Here is a 17,155-nt window from a genome sequence, read left to right on the forward strand (position 1 = left end):
AAACAAAATTTGACACCGAGTTACGTAAGGAGATATTAGGACAGGTGGCGAAAAGCTTGGTCAAAGAGATAGGTTTTAAGGAACATCTTAAGAGATGCTGCCTGAACAGCCCTGACTAAAGGCCGTTGACATGTAGTAACGCTGCAGGAGCAGTGGGACGCTGGCTTATCGCATCTTAACTTGCACCAATACTCAAAATTCCATCACTCGTATAAAGAAAGAGCTTGCATTTATATAGCACCCTTTTTAAAAAATTTGTTCTTGGAATGTGCGCAATGTCCACCTCCGTAACATTGCTCGTCTCCGTCCCTGCCTCAGCTTATCGGCTGCTGAAACCCTCATCCGTGCCTTCATTACCTCGAGACTTTAAAAAAAATTCATTCATGGGATGTGGGCGTCGCTGGCAAGGCCGGCATTTATTGCCCATGAGAAGGTGGTGATGAGCTGCCTCTCGAACTGCTGCAGTCCGTGTGATTGATGCAGTGCATTGACTATTCCAATGCTCTCCTGGCCGGCCTCCCGTCTTGCACTCTCCATAAACTTGAGCACATCCAACACTCTGCCCGTATCCTACCTCGCACCAAGTCCCCTTCGCCCATCAGCCCCCTGCGCTCGCTGACCTACATTGACTCCCGGTCCGGAACGCCTCGATTTTTAAAATTCTCATCCTTGTGTTCAAATCCCTCCATGGCCTCGGCCTCGCCCTCCCCCCGACCTCTGTAACCTCCTCTGGCCCTACAACCCTCCAAGATCTCTGCGCTCCTCCAATTCTGACCTCTTGAGCGTCCCCGATTTTAATCGCTCCACCATTGGCGGCCGTGCCTTCAGCTGCCTGGGCCCTGAGCTCTGGAATTCCCTCCCTAAACCTCTTTCCCCCTCTCTACCTCTCTCTCCTCCTTTTAAGAAGCTCCTTTAAAACCTACCTCTTTGTCCAAGTTTTTGGTCACCTGTCCTAATATCTCCTTCTGTGGCTCAGTGTCAAATTTTGTTTGATAATCGCTCCTGTGAAGCGCCTTGGGGACGTTTTACTACGTTAAAGGCGCTATATAAATGCAAGTTTTTGAAACGGATGGAACCCGGGTCTGTATACGGCTCAGGTCGGTCCCCTTAGGATCTTGACCTTCAGGGCGGTTCTGGCTGTGCGTCTGTGAGCAGCAGAGTGCCCGTGGGAGAGGTGTGCTTCGCATGTGGCGTTCACCTCCACCCCCTGCAGCCGAGCTCCATTTCCCCCCCTCCCTCCCCCCACATGGCACGCGTTTGTACTTTAATGGCAGTCCTCACCGGGGAAGGAGGAGGAGGAGGAGGAGGAGGACACTGTGCCACTGCCCTCTGCACACCAGCGCTTGGTTTGATCGGCCTTAGTTCCCAGTGTGTGGTGAAAGGTGGGACTCATCAGTCCAGCAGTTGCTTGTAATTAAACGGCTGACTCTGTCGACCCGTCTCTTCACTGTATCTGCACGATCAATTAGAGAGCCTCAGCTCGCTGTGGGATTTCTCTCTGCGTGTAGGTAATTGGTCCCTTAGAAACTCCTGTGTGCATGTACCTTTTCTTTTGTAAAAGCCTATTCCCTTTCAAATCACTAAGGCAGCCGTTTGAAGCTTGCAATAAACATGCTTTATTCACCTTTTATATGTGATCTTGCCGTTGGTGGGTTCAATTTTCATATGCAGTTTATTTTTTTTAGAGAAGGGGCTGGCTCGTGTGAGCTGTCGTTCCCAGGCTGCCCTCTAGTGCAAGCGCCCAAGTGCAATTCGAACCAAGGTGTCACGCCGTGGTTCTGTGGGTAGCACTCTCTCTCCTCTGAATCAGAAGGTCGCGGGTTCAAGCCCCACTCCAGAGACTTAAATACGTAACCTAGGCCGAAACTCCCAGTGCAGTACTGAGGGAGCGCTGCACTGTCGGAGGTTCCGTCTTTCGGAGGAGACGTTAAACCGAGGCCCCGTTTGTTCCCTCGGGTGGATGTAAAAGACCCCACGACACTTTCGAACAAAGGCAGGGGATAATGGCCAATATTTATCCCTCAACCAATATCACCAAAAAAAAGCAGATGATCTGGTCATTATCCCATTGCTGTTTGTGGGATCTTGCTGTGCGCAACTCAGCTGCCGCGTTTCCTACATTACAACAGTGACTACACTTCAAAATTACTCCATTGGCCGTAAAGCACTTTGGGACGTCCCGAGGTCATGAGAGACGCTGCCTGTGGAAATGGTTTCTCCTTATTTACTCGACCAAAACCCTGCATGGATTTTGAACACCTCCTGTTAAGTCTCCCGCTTGGCCTTCTCTGCTCTAAGGAGAACAATCCATGCTTCTCTAGTCTCCCTCTCTCTCTGGCGTATAAGCAAGTGCAGAAGAGTAGGAGAGGATGCAGACAGATGGGAAACATTTATCCAAAGTACTTTGATGCAAAACACTAAACATTATTGGCTAAACATCTAGGAGTTGCCAGATTGAGGGTCAAAGAAGGTATCAGGCAACGATCCAAATGTTGGTGGGGATTAACACGGCCAGTTCCACAGCAAAAAGCATCTCCCTGGGTGGACCTTCGATGGATGTATTGGCCAAACCTTTCGGAGACGTCTCTGGCAGATGGAGCTGTTTCACAGAACAAACTCACTTGGCCTTCAAGCCTGTTTGTTTTCTGTGTTTCTGCTTCTTGCATGTACCGGTAGCTGCCGAGGCCTCTGCTAACTGGAGTGAAGCCTGTGCTTTGCTCATATTGGGTATGAAATGAAGAATTAGGGCAATTTCTTTCTGTTTTTGTCCCTTTTTTAAAAAATTTACTTTTCACGATTTAAATTTTTTTTTCCCTTCTCTTCTGAAGACGCAAGCTTGGGTTTTCCATTTAGCGCCATTTTAATGCTGTCAGCAAACTATTTATATAGAATTTTCAGCACAGAAACAGGCCATTCAGCCCAACTGGTCTGTGCCGGTGTTTATGCTCCCTCCCTCCCTTCTTCATCTCACCCTATCAGCATATCCTTCTATTCCTTTCTCCCTCATGTGTTTATCTAGATTCCCCTTAAATGCATCTATGCTATTCGCCTCAACTACTCCTTGTGGGAGCGAGTTCCACATTCTCACCACTCTCTGGGTAAAGAAGTTTCTCCTGAATTCCCTATTGGATTTATTGGTGACTATCTTATATTTATGGCCCCTCGTTTTGGACTCCCCCCGCAAGTGAAAACATTTAAAATTGTAATAAATGGTTTGCTGCTGACGTTAAAACATGCAGATCAGAAAAGCCCGGCACAAGTCACCACCAGACCTCCTATACTCAATCTAAGGAACTGTTCTTCATGCTTGAGCCCAAATGGAAGGCAGCGTGAGTTAGAGGCAGCGTGAGTTAGAGGCAGCGTGAGTTAGAGGCAGCGTTTGAGGCGCTACAATTGGCCTCGATGCTCCCAGGCTGGGGAGGGGAAAAATCCTGCTGGCAATCTGATGACCCCTTGATAGAAAGTGCGATTGTCTCACGGTGTACAGCCGTGGCTCAGTGGGTAGCACTCTCTCTCTCCTCTGAGGCAGTGGGTCGTGGGTTCGTAGTCCCCACTCCAGAGACTTGAGCACATAGTCTAGGCTGACACTCCCAGTGCCAGTACTGAGGGAGTGCTGCATTGTCGGAGGTGGTGTCTTTCGGATGGGACGTTAAACCGAGGCCCCGTCTGCCTACTCAGGTGGACGTAAAAGATCCGATGGCCTCTATTTCGAAGATGAGCAGGGGGAGTTCTCCCCGGTGTCCTGGCCAATATTTATCCATCGTCCAACATCACTTTTTAAAAATAAATAGTTCATCTGGTTGGCTATGGAGTGCTTTGGTACATCCAGATGACATGATGAGGCACCATACAAGTGCAAGCATTATTTATTTATTAAAATTCCTTCCTCCCTCCTCCTCTTCGTCCCAACTTTGCCTCACCTCCTTTCCCTTCCCAGCACAAGGACGTCTATGTCAATTGTAACAAGCTTCAATGGCACCCTGGGTGAGGTTGAATAAATCAGCTGAGACCAGGGATGGGATATTGAACCTTCTGGGTGTGATTGACTCAGTACCACACAGTATATTAACCCGTTGAGACCTCTGCTTTCACCACATCTGGTCAGAAGGTTGTGACCTTTAAACAAAATCATAGAATCATACAGCACAAAAGGCCGTTCGGCCCATTAGGTCTCTGGCGGCTCTTTGTAACAGCTGCCCAATTAATCCCGCTCCTCCTGCCCTTTCCCCATAGCCCTGCGAATTTTTACTTTTTCAAGTATTTATCCAATTCCCTTACGAAAGTTACTATTGAATCTGCTTCCACCACCCTTTCAGGCAGTGCATTCCAGATCATAACTCACCTTGTAATAAATAAATAAATAAATACATTCTCCTCATCTCCCCTCTGGTTCTTTGCCAATTACCTTAAATCTGTGTCCTCTGGTTACCGAACCTCCTGCCACTGGAAACAGTTTCTCCTTATTTACTCTTATCAAAACCCTTCATAATTTTGAACACTTCTATTAAATCTCCCCTTGACATTCTCTGCTCTGGGGAGAACAATCCCAGCTTCTCCAGTCTCTCCATGTAACTGAAGTCACTCATCCAAAAGTGGCCAATACGGACAAAATAATTTCTTCTTGATGCTAGTGAATAGCGATGGGGAGAAGGAGCTTGGACAATTACGGTGGAAAGATTTATCTTTAAGGTTGGGTCGGACCCTTGGAAGTAATGTACCTGCAGTTGCAAGACAGTTCTTCAGTGACGTGCAGAATAATGTGATCAGAACAGAGGAAGGTGAAATGTGCACTGACGTCACAGTGAGATGTTGTGTAGGACAGAGTGACCTAGGTGGTTATTGGATGGTTTATCTCCTCGCTAGTGTAAGTGATGTTGACTTCAGGGAATTGCTTGTAACACTGGAAGGGCAGAATAATATTAGCATAATCCTCCATGTGGTAAGGGAGGGAGGGAGGGTCTCCCATCACTGATTTACTTCAAGTGAAATTTCTGCTGAGCTGGGCAACATGTGCCAATGAACCAAACTTGGACTTTAATGACAAAAATTTAGTTTTTTTTTAACCTTTACAGCACCACAGTTGTAGAATTTAAAGGTTGTGGGGTTCAAGTCCCATTCCAGAGACTTGAGCGCATAATCCAGGCCGACACTCCCATTGTAGTACTGAGGGAGTGCTGCACTGTTGGAGGTGCCAACAGTGTCTGCCCTCTCAGGTGGACATAAGATCCCATGGCACTATTTCGAAGACGAGCAGGAGAGTTCTCCCTGGTGTCCTGGCCAATATTTATCCCTCAACCAGCGTCACTAAAAAGATGATCTGGTCATTATCACATTGCTGTTTGTGGGATCTTGCTGTGCACAATTGACTGCTGCCTTTCCTCCATGACAACAGTGACTCAAAGTACTTAATTGGCCATAAAGCGCTTTGGGACGTCCTGAGACGTTGAAAGACGCTATATAAATGCAAGTTTTTTTTTAAACCCAAGAATGGCCAGCTTTTTTCAGGATTGTGGAACTACTTACCTCTCTCCATCTTCCCATCTTCCCTTCTTCCTAACATCTGTAGACTTGTAAAACATGAGCTTGGTGCCACCTAACGACCACTCACTTCTTGCCTTCCCTTGTATTCTATCCTACTTGCTGGGTGTCCTCCACAGTGGGCCTCGCCCCCGTGCCACAGACCTTGGACACGACCATGGACCTTGGCAACTTCACTAAGGTTCCCCAATTCTCGCCCTCTCTCTGTCTCTCACTCTGTGCACACGCTGTCTCTTCTATCTCGTGTACTTGTTCGTGCGCCATTCCCTCTTACACGCCCTCTCTCTTGTACTCTCGCTCTCCCTTGCTTGCATTCTCTCTTGCGCTCTTGCTGTCCAACTCACTGTTTTTCTCTCGTGCTCTGGCTCGTTCACTCTTCTGCTCATTAACGCGCTCTCTCGTGTGCTTTCATCGCACTGGTTTGTGCACCACTCTCTGTCTCGCACTCTATCTCGTGGATTCTGTGCTCACTCGTGCACTGTCACTCTCTCGCTCTCTTGCTCGCGCTCTCTTGCACACCCTCTCTCTTGCTCTCACTCTATCTCAGCTTGTCTATCTCACTCTCTCGTTTGTGCGATCTCTCACTTCCTGTCACACTCTTGCTCTCTTGTTAGTTTCCACAATTCAAGTCTGTAATTTTGATGTACAGCCCACTCTAAACACAGATGCACAATGTTTATCATCCAAAACTGCAAAGCAAAAAAAGTACAGGACTTTTTATTTTTCTAGCAAAGTAGAATGGGATGCCTTGCACGGTACAGCATCCAAATAGTTAATAAATGCCTCAGGACATGAAGCAGTATTTAATTAAATCACTAATTACACTCAATAATTGCTTACTCGTTTTGGTAATTAATTTCTGACAGTTAATAATTACATTTAAAGACATGAATTTAAAGAAAATATTCATTTATTTGATCCATTTTACATATCAATCACAACAATTAATATTATTTTAGTGTCTCTCTTTTATTAATTTGTAATTAGGAACAGCAGGAGGCCATTCAGCCCTTCGACCCTGTTCCATCATTCAATTAGATTATGGCTGATCTGTATCTTAACTCCATTTACCCGCCTTGGCTTCATAACCCTTAATCCCCTCACCCAACAAAAATCTATCAATCTCAGTTTTGACATTTCCAATTGACCCCCAGCCTCAACAGCTTTTGGGGGAGAGAGTTCCAGATTTCCACTCCCCTTTGTGTGAAGAAGTGCTTCCTGACATCACCCCTGAACGGCCTGGCTCTAATTTTAAGGTTCTGCCCCCTTGTTCTGGACTCCCCCCACCAGAGGAAATAGTTTCTCTCTATCTACCCAATCAAATCCTTTTAATTATCTTAAGTACCTCGATTAGATCACCCCTTAATCTACGATACTCGAGGGAATACAAGCCTAGTCTATGCAACCCATCCTCATAATTTTAACCCTTTTAGCCCCGATATCATTCTGGTCAATCTGCGCTGCACCCCCTCCAAGGCCAATATATCCTTCCTGAGGTGCGGTGCCCAGAACTGAACGCAACACAACAACACCAACAACTTGCATTTATATAGCGCCTTTAACGTAGTAAAACATCCCAAGGCGCTTCACAGCAGTGATTATCAAACAAAATTTGACACCGAGCCACATAAAGAGATCTTAGGACAGGTGACCAAAAACTTGGTCAAAGAGGTAGGTTTTGAGGAGGAGAGAGAGGCGGAGAGGTTTAGGGAGGGAATTCCAGAGCTTAGGGCCTGGGCAGCTGAAGGCACGGCCGCCAATGGTGGAACGATGAAAATTGGGGATGCGCAAGAGGCCAGAATTGGAGGAGCGCAGAGATCTCTGAGGGCTGAAGGGCTGGAGGAGGTTCCAGAGATAGGGAGGGGGCAAGGCCATGGAGGGATTTGAAAACAAGGATGAGAATTTTAAAATCAAGGCGTGGCCTGACTGGGAGCCAATGTAGGCCAATGAGCATGAGGGATGATGGGTGGACAGGACTTGGCGCGAGTTAGGATACGGGCAGCAGAATTTTGAACGAGCTCAGGTTTATGGAGGTACTCTAAATGGGGTCTAATCTGTGCTCTGTATAACTATAGCATAACTTCCATCCTTTTAGTATTCCAGCCCTCTTGAGATAAAGGCCAACATTCCATTCGCTTTTTAAATTATTTTTTGTACCTGTCCACTAGTTTTTAATTTTTTTTTATTCGTTCATGGGTGTTGCTGGCAAGGCCAGCATTTATTGCTCATCCCTGATATGTACATGCACCCTTTAATCTCTTCCACAGTTCCGAGCTTCTCCCCATTTAGAAAATACTCTGACCTATCTTTCTTGGGTCCAAAGTGGACGACCTCACACTTCCCTACGGTGAATTCCATCTGCCACAGTTTTGCCCACTCCCACAATGTAAAGGGGTTTTGATCGAGTAAATAAGGAAATTTGGTAACCAGAGGACACAGATTTAAGGTGATTGGCAAAAGAAGCAGAGGGGAGATAAGGAGAAATCTATTTACACGGCGAGTTGTTATGATCTGGAATGCGCTGCCTGAAAAGGCGGTGGAAGCAGATTCAGTAATAATTTTCTAAAGGGAATCTGATAAATACTTAAAGGGGAGAAGTTTGCAGGGCTGAGGGGAAAGAGTGGGACTAATTGGATAGCTCTTTCAAAAAGCCGACACAGGTACGATGGGCCGAATGGCCTCCTCCTGTGCTGTACGATTCTATATTTTTCAGGGGCTGGGTGCATGACGGAAGAGAAAGTCTTGAAGCCAGGGAAGCACTGTGGTGCTGGCCCCACGGGTTACTGTAAAACACTTGATATTAAATACAAGCACAGCATTGACGGACACCAGTCATGCTCACAATTGCCTGGAGCAAGTTAATATACCGTTTGGGCATCTGAACGGAGAGAGCAGTCATTTGACGCGCCGTCATCATACAAGTGAAAAAATAAGAACTTACATTTATATAGCGCCTTTCACAACCCTCAGGACATCCCAAAGCGCTTTACAGCCAATGAAGTACTTTTTTGAAGTGTAGTCACTGTTGTAATGTAGGAAACGCGGAAGCCAATTTGCGCACAGCAAGATCCCACAAACAGCAATGAGATAATGACCAGATAATCTGTCTTTTAGTGATGTTGGTCGAGGGATAAATATTGGCCCAGGACACCGGGGAGAACTCCCCTGCTCTCCTTCAAAATAGTGGCCGTGGGATCCTTTGCGCCCACCTGAGAGGGCAGACGGGGCCCTCGGTTTAACGTCTCATCTGAAAGACGGCACCTCCCTGTTGGCACTGGGCGTGTCGACCTGGATTATGGGCTCGAGGCTGTGGAGTGGGATTTGAACATCACCGCCTGATTACGAGGCTGTAAGCACTAATTGTACAGTCCCATAAAATAGCCTGTGCTTTAAAGGCTGTGCAGGGAGGGCAGGAAAAGGTCACTGGGTTGATCACAAGCACCACAGGATTGAGACGTGAGAAAAGACTGGAACTACTTGGAAGAATGAGGGAACTTTATAGAGATATATATATAAGGTATTAATTGGCACAGATAGTGAAGTTTTTTAAATGACTGATTAATGGAAGAGTACTTCAGCTCCAAATACTCATTAATCCAACTCTTCTACAGTGTTGGGCTCAGTAACCCCTCCCTCCAGCACCCTGTGTTGCTGACTTTCTCTACTGATGTCAATCCAGCACCCCCGCACTGTCACTCAGTAACCCCTCCTCCCCCAGCACCCTGCGTCTCTCCACTGATGTTAATCCAACGACTTGCCTTTATACAGTGCCTTTAACGTAGTAAAATGTCCCAAGGCGCTTCACGGCAGCGATTATCAAACAAAATTTGACACCGAGCCACATAAGGAGATATTAGGACAGGTGACCAAAAGCTTGGTCAAAGAGGTAGGTTTTAAGGAACGTCTTAAAGGAGGAGAGAGAGGTTTACATGGAATGGACAGCACAGAAACAGGCCACTCGGTGTTTATGCTCCACATGAGCCTCCTCCCTCCCCATTTCATCTAACCCTATCAGCATATCTTTCTATTCCTTTTTTTGGGAAGGGGGGGAACTTCCGGAGCTTAGGGCCTAGGCAGCTGAAGGCAGCGCCCTCTCGCTGTCACTCAGTAGACCCTCCCCCTCGGGATCAAGGTGAAAACAAGCGATTTATTCGGATTTTTACCACTTCCCTTTCCGAGCTCATGTTGTCTCTTCTTCTGTTTTGATCAGGCATGGTGCAGAAGTTGGACCAGAAGCTTCCGGTCGCCAACGAGTACCTCCTGCTGTCTGGAGGTGTCCGTGAAGGGGTGGTGGACATGGACCTCGAGGAGCTTAGCATCTACGTCCGAGGAACGGATTACGACATGGACTTCACTCTCCTGGTCCCCGCCCTCAAACTGCACGACCGGAACCAGCCGGTCACCCTGGACATGCGCCACTCTGCCCTCTGCCACTCTTGGCTGAGCCTCAGGCTCTTTGACGAAGGGACCATCAACAAGTGGAAAGACTGCTGCACCATTGTGGACCACATCAACGGAGGCACCAACCACTTCTTCTCCCCCACCCGGGTGGCGGACTGGTTTTACGACTCGATCACCGTGGTGCTGTCGGAGATTCAGAAGAAGCCCCAGCGAGGGATGCCCAAGGTGGAGAGGGTGGAGAAGAACGGCACGGTGATATCCGTCATCCTTGGGGTGGGCTCCAGCCGCATGCTGTACGACATCATCCCCGTGGTCTCCTTCAAGGGCTGGCCCGCAGTAGCGCAGAGCTGGCTGATGGAGAACCACTTCTGGGACGGGAAGATCACGGAGGAAGAAGTCATCAGTGGCTTCTACCTGGTGCCAGCCTGTTCGCTTAAAGGCAAGAGGGAAAACGAGTGGAGATTGTCCTTTGCCAGGAGCGAGGTCCAGCTGAAGAAATGCATATCCGGCAGCCTCATGCAAGCCTACCAAGCTTGCAAGGCTGTAATTATGAAACTCCTGTCCAGACCCAAAGCCATCAGCCCTTACCACCTGCGGAGCATGATGCTCTGGGCTTGCGATCGCCTCCCGGCGACTTTTTTGGCCCAGGAGGAATACGGGGCCGATTTCCTGCTGGGTCTGATCGACGACCTCCAGCACTGCCTGGTGAACAGGTCGTGCCCAAACTACTTCATCCCGCAGTGCAACATGTTCGAGCACCTGTCGGACGAGACGGCCGTGCTCCACGCCCGCAAGCTGTCCTCGGTCCGCTCCGACCCCGCCGAGCATCTCCGCACCGCCATCGAGCACGTCAAGGCCGCCAACCGGCTGAGCCAGGACCTCCAGCGGCGGGGGAGCAGCTCCGGCACTCCCTCCCCCTCCTCGGACAGCGGCTGCGGGGACGCCAGCAGGCCGCAGGACGACCGGCTGGCCAAGAAGCTCCAGCAACTGGTGACCGAGAACCCGGGGAAGTCCATCTCCGTCTTCATCAACCCGGATGACGTCACCAGGCCCCACTTTAGAATCGATGACAAATTCTTTTGAGGCGATTTGTGGGGGGGGAGAGGGGGAAGGGACGGAGTGCATCTTTGTCCTGTCCCAACACACCCCCACTGGCCCTCCTTTTTTTTTTAAAAAAAAGGAACAAACCACTTTGAGTAGAGCTATTTAAAGCGGAATATATAACACATCGAATCTGGCATCACGTCCACGCGGCCAAAGCAAATCGAAGATCTCCCCCCTAACCTAAGGTGATCCAAGTCCGAGAAGATTGGACGAGTATTAGACGCAGCTTCTCACACTTAACGGTTTCAGTTCCTCCAAGACTGACTGATTTTCTTTTCTTTTATTTAAAAAAAACGGTGAGCGGTGGTGAAATTCTGCTGTCAGAGAGTTTTATTGATTTTATTTTTCTGCGTTTGCCGAGCGATCGCGAGACACACAAACCTCGTGCCCAGTGAACAAAGGTGGCTCCTCGTTTGTTTTCCCCCCCCCACCCCCGCTTTGGCGAGGCGTGAAGACGGCGCCCCTTTAAAAGCCGAGGAAAGTCTCGCCGCCACCGGGCAAACGGATCGGGGAACACGGCAGGTTTTTGGAACGACCGTCGCGGTTTCACAAAGTTCAGTTTGAGCGTCGAGGTTGGAGAGGGTCTTTTTTTTTTACTTCAAAGTTCCACGGGGTTTTTAACGACTGGCCGACTGGTTTTCCGAAGTATTATGAAATCGGGAATACAACCGTTAGTTACTTCACTGGGATGTCTTTGGTGTATTCCATGAATCGCAGATTTTAGCATCTCTTGCGAATGCTGCCACGCTAACTTACCGTGCTGGCATCTTTTCGCGGTACTGTACCAAGTAGACTTTGGGTGAGCTCTAGTGACCCAGAAGGTCATACGTTCAGTCGCTGGACGTGTGCTGAGTGAGCTGACCTCGACTGGAGTGGCCAAATTTGGCCTCAGTGCCAATAGGGGTGGTGGGAGAATCAAAAACCGGGTCCTGCTCCTGATAGCTATCTAAGTGACTTTCCCCCCCCGAACCACCCCGAAACCTCTGCTGGAGAATTTGTATTTGGAGGTCAGGCTGCAGACTGGATTGGATTCAACTGTGATGCCCTCCAAGGTGGAACAGCCTGGGCTCACTCTCTCGGCTGACGCACTGTGTGGCTGCTGCAGTGGAATTGTACCACAGCAAGGAGTCGGTGAATTCTGGCGGGGGGATTGAGAGAGAGTGGCGGGAATGCGAAGATCCTGTCGGCTCCAGTTCTCTGCGAAGTCTCCTGGCTGAGCAGAGTGGTACAGTGACACCAGGTGTAGTTACTCCTGTCTGTCTGCTGGCTTCGCAACGACTGCAATCCAGGATTGTCGTTTGCAGCTGAACCTTTTACCTTTTGATTTAGATTGACTCTGAGATGGATCCTGTCTGAACATACAACTGTACCATATGCATGTAGGGTCTTCAGAGCAATGAGGTGCTGTTATTCTGCAGTTCACTGGACCCAGATGGAAAGACCCTCCCTCTTTAAACCAGGCCACGTACACTGTGGACCTGAACTGGCTTTGATAGGAGCTCAAGCTTCTGCCATATTGGAGAGTGTTTATTGTGAGTGCAGGTGTATGGATGGAGGTTTCTGGGCTGTATAATGAAGGGGGCCATTTGGCCCATCGTGCCTGTGCTGGCTCTTTGAAAGAGCTATGCATTTAGTCCCACTCCCCCTGCTCCTTCCTCATTGACCTGCAATTTTTGAAATTTCACGTATTTATCCAATTCCCTTTTGAAAGTTATTATTGAATCTGCTTCCACCGCCCTTTCAGGCAGCGCATTCCAGATCATAAGTTGCTGCTTATAATATAAAAAAAAATTCTTCTCATCTCCCTCTGGTTCTTTTGCCAATTACCATCAATCTGTGTCCTCTGGTTACCTACTCCCTGCCAATGGGAACAATTTCTCCTGATTTACTCTATCAAAACTGTCATCATTTTGAACACCTCTATTAAATCTCCCTTTAATGTCCTCTGCTCTAAGGAGAATAATCCCAGCTTCTCCGGTCCCTCCACATAACTGAAGTCCCTCATCCCTGGTACCATTCTAGTAAATCTCCTCTGCATCCTCTCTAAGGCCTTGATATCCTTCCTAAAGTGTGGAGCCCAGAATTGAACACAATACTCCAGCTGAGGCCCAACCAGTGATTTATCAAAGTGTTTTTTTTCCCCCATTTGCAGATTAAGAATTGATTTAAATATCTGAAGTTCTGACATTCCATAATTGTGCTTCCAGTCTTCAGAAGTTATCCACAATTCTTCAGTGGCAGAATTTAGATGGTTTCTGCCCCTCCCTTATTTTCTGTGCCAGTTTTGTGACCCATTCCTTCCCTGAGGGTTTTCATCTCCTCTGCAGCTCCATGGGGTACTGCCAACCCGCCATTGTGGCTATTCTTCATGCGCGAGACTTGATGGTGAATGCCAACAGATTATTCAACCGCATGGGGCATCACAGAGAAGTCTGAGCCAGTCCTCGCCTGACATTCGCACATTGGACAGCAATCTGGGCAGGAACCATGACTAAAGAAACAAGAAAAGAAAGACTTGCATTTCTATAGCGCCTTTCACGACCTCAGGATGTCTCACACTGCTTTACAGCCAATGAAGTACTTTTGAAGTGTAGTCACTGTTGTAATGTAGGAAACACAACAGCCAATTTGCTCACAGCAAGGTCCCACAAACAGTAACGTGATAATGACCAGATAATTTTTTTAGTGATGTTGGTTGAGGGATAAATATTGACCAGGACACGGGGAAGAACTCCCCCTGCTCTTCTTCGAAATAGTGGCCGTGGGGTCTTTTACGTCCACCCGAGAGGGGCAGACGGGTCCTCGGTTTAACGTCTCATCCGAAAGATGGTACCTCCGACAGAGCAGCACTCCCTCAGTACTGCAGTGGGGGGGGAGTGTCAGCCTGGATTATGGGCTCATGTCTCTGGAGTGGGACTTGAACCCACGACCTTCTGACTCAGAGGCGAGAGAGTGCTACCCACTGAGTCACAGTTGTCACCTAAAATCACTGAAGATGCTTGAAATAGGGAAGTGCTGAAGAGACCGACCCAAAGTGCTAACGTCTCAATCTCTTTCTGATGCTGGCACAGCTCCTGTGCATTGCCAGCAGTTTCTGTCATTGTTTCAGATTTTCAGCATTTGTGACCTTTTTTAATTGCTATTTTCCAAACATTCTATCAGGAATTTGATTGCACCATTTGCATATTTTGCAGACTTTGTTAATTAGGCTTAAATACTCTGAGCACTGGAACTCTGCAATCTAATTATAAATAAAACCCCCCCCAGCATTGAGACGTCATCCAGCATTCCAGTGTTGTTACTGGGATTTCAGTGCAGTGTGATGGTGGGTGTTTGCAATCTTCATACTGTGCCCACTTGAACTGTGAAAAACACTCAGTGGGACAATTAAATTATACGCCTGCCCTTCCAAACTTGTGTTGTGTCTGGAGAGAGGTTTTTGAACTGTATAACACTGGGGTACTGTACTGGATGGGTACGGGTCTGTCACTGTATAACACTGGGGTGCAGTACTGGGGGGTACAGGTCTGTCACTGTATAACACTGGGGTACAGTACTGGTGGGTACAGGTCTGTCACTGTCTCAGACCTTGGTACAATACTCATGGGTACAAGTCTGTCACTGGGAGTGGGAGCAATTTGATTTGGTGAAGTAAGAGCATCAAACAAGAACTGCCTCTCACAATATTAAAGTATATTTGTGATTTTTCTTTCTTCCCTGTACTGTAGTGTGTTGGTACCAATAGACTAATTATACCCAGTGACATCGCTGCATTGGTTTGGCAAACAGCCACTCTTTGTCAAGAGCTAGAAGATGAGAATTGTGCGATGTTCTGTTATTTATTGAAGGGGTTATTCACGCTGGAAACTCTGTGTAATTTCTGCAGAGTCCCCTCACTCAAAACAACTATGGCTTTGCAGCAGTTGAAATGAGAGGACTGACCAATCGGCCAAAGTTCGTGTCGCACTTGGGGTGGGGGTGGGATTCGGTATGAAACACCTTGTACAATTTAGCTACAAGTTGTCGCGACCTTGCAGAAGTTTTGGTGGCAGGTGTGACCCAGCCGAGGGTAAGCTTACGTGACCGTCCAACGAGTCCTACTCGCTCGCTATTGGCTTTTGTGATCAAATGATCTTTAAAACATGCACTTTTTTTGTTTGTTTCTATTTAATCAACAGGAGGAATTTTCACCCCCCCCACCCCCCCCCCCCCCAGGTGACTTGGTACGGTTCGGGTTTGAAAGGGTTAAGCCACTATTGGATGCTTTTGAGATTGTGCTGGTGGTGAAAGTTGTTTTTTTTTCAAGGATTTTCCCTGGAGATGAAATAACGGGGGAGATTGATAAACGATGTAGTAAATCGGTCACAGTGATACCATTCCTCGTACTGCTATCTAAAGTGAACTTTTTACAGCATAAGATTCTGTCTGGCAAACTTGTGTGCCTTTTCTATTAAGATTATTACTAATACGGACTCAAAGCGCTTTGAACAAAGAAGGCCCACTCAGTGCCTTCCACGGACCTCGAGATATTGTGTGGAGCTTTTGAATTCTTGTTTACGTGTCTTTGTGTGAATATATATATATATATATATGAGGGAGGTACACACTCACCCTCCCCTTACGTTACTGTAGCATTTTAAAAACTGCTGTCGCAGTGATTGTACAATGTGTACATTTCTTGAATGTACTGTCCAGGAAGTATAAACTGATGCGTGTTGTATAATAATATTCCTGATTGTGGTGTTGGAATGGTGCTGGTTGGAGAATGGGGGACAATTCTGCAGTGTTGGGGGGAACGTATTTTAGCCTCTCGACATTGCACAGACTTTTTTTTTTTTTGCTATCCATCCATTTTAGTTGATTACTTTTTCTTTGCTCTCCCGCAGTTCTGTTGCCCCATCCTTCACCGTCTGCCTCACCTTGAAGGGGGCAGTGTGCGTGGCAGGTGGGTCTTTTTGACGCCATGGCATGAGGCGATGGAAGACGCTGCAATGGAGCTCGGGTGTGTGAAAGGAGGGGGATAACCCTTGAAATTCATTGCCACCCATCACGTTACATACTCTGTGCACTCGATTAACATTTATTTTCCTTTGCTGGCTGTTTGATTTGCTGTTTTGGAGGTTCAAAGTACTTGCACAGAATAAATAAAAGTTTTGGTGCTAAGGAGTATAGAAGAGCTATGGTGGGTTTGCTAATTTGAAGCATCCCTTCGATCTAATGTCAAAGGTACACAATTCTCTGTCTTTCTCGACCCCTGCCAAAGATAAATGTTGTGCCTCCTTTTGTGAGTCCAAGACATCGTCGATCATTCAGTCGAGGGTCATCCTGTTAATACAATAGTTTGCAGGGCCAGAAGAGTTGTCTTTTGACTTGAGTTCATGACACCCTCACATTAGGGTTGCCAGCTCTGGTTGGGCGTATTCTGGGGGATGTCATCACACGACCTTCAAACGCCCCCACCCCCCCACGCTCCCACCATTGGTCGCCCGATATGTCCATCCTCGCGCCCTCCTCCCCGTTTTCCCACGGCCAATAGGAAAGCGAACAGGCCCTTCATTACCTCATTGGATGGTTCCTGACTGTCAATAAAATAGTCTTTTCTCCCTCTAACTAATAAGTGAGAGTGTTGAAAGAAAATTAAAAATAATACAATTTAATTAACGCTCCTATGATTTTTCTCCCAGTGTTGCTCACTGCAGCATCCTGGAGGTTAATCTTCAATTCCTGGAGACTCCAGGTCAATCCTGGAGGGTTGGCAACCCTATGTTGCGTGTACATCAATACATTCGAGAGTTCTGTGCTAGCAGAGGAACACACAACTTGCATTTATATAGCGCCTTTAACATAGTAAAACGTTCCAAGGCGCTTCACAGGGGTGATTATCAAACAAAATTTGACACTGAGCCACAGAAGGAGATATTAGGACAGGTGACCAAAAGCTTGGTCAAAGAGGTAGGTTTTAAGGAGCGACTTAAAGGAGGAGAGAGAGGGGGAGTGGTTAAGGGAGGGAATTCCAGAGCTTAGGGCACGGCCGCCAATGGTGGAGCAATGAAAATCGGGGAGGATGTTACTGTGAAGTATATAAATGCAAGCTGGGTCTGGGGGCTGGGGG

The 17,155-nt window shown here is 47.6% G+C and overlaps 1 protein-coding gene across 1 annotated transcript in view; it reads left to right on the forward strand.

Moving 5' to 3' along the window:
• LOC137331237 (nucleotidyltransferase MB21D2) overlaps nt 1–16,678 on the forward strand; it is a 65,099-nt gene extending 48,421 nt beyond the window's left edge. Inside the window, exon 2 of the mRNA XM_067994881.1 lies at nt 9,749–16,678. Coding sequence (XP_067850982.1) covers nt 9,749–11,022 — 1,274 coding nt within the window. The 3' untranslated portion in view covers nt 11,023–16,678. The remainder of the gene's footprint in view (nt 1–9,748) is intronic.
• Nucleotides 16,679–17,155: the final 477 nt, after the last annotated feature.

This window comes from Heptranchias perlo, chromosome 13 (assembly GCF_035084215.1).
Source record: "Heptranchias perlo isolate sHepPer1 chromosome 13, sHepPer1.hap1, whole genome shotgun sequence".
NCBI classification, from domain to species: domain Eukaryota; kingdom Metazoa; phylum Chordata; class Chondrichthyes; order Hexanchiformes; family Hexanchidae; genus Heptranchias; species Heptranchias perlo.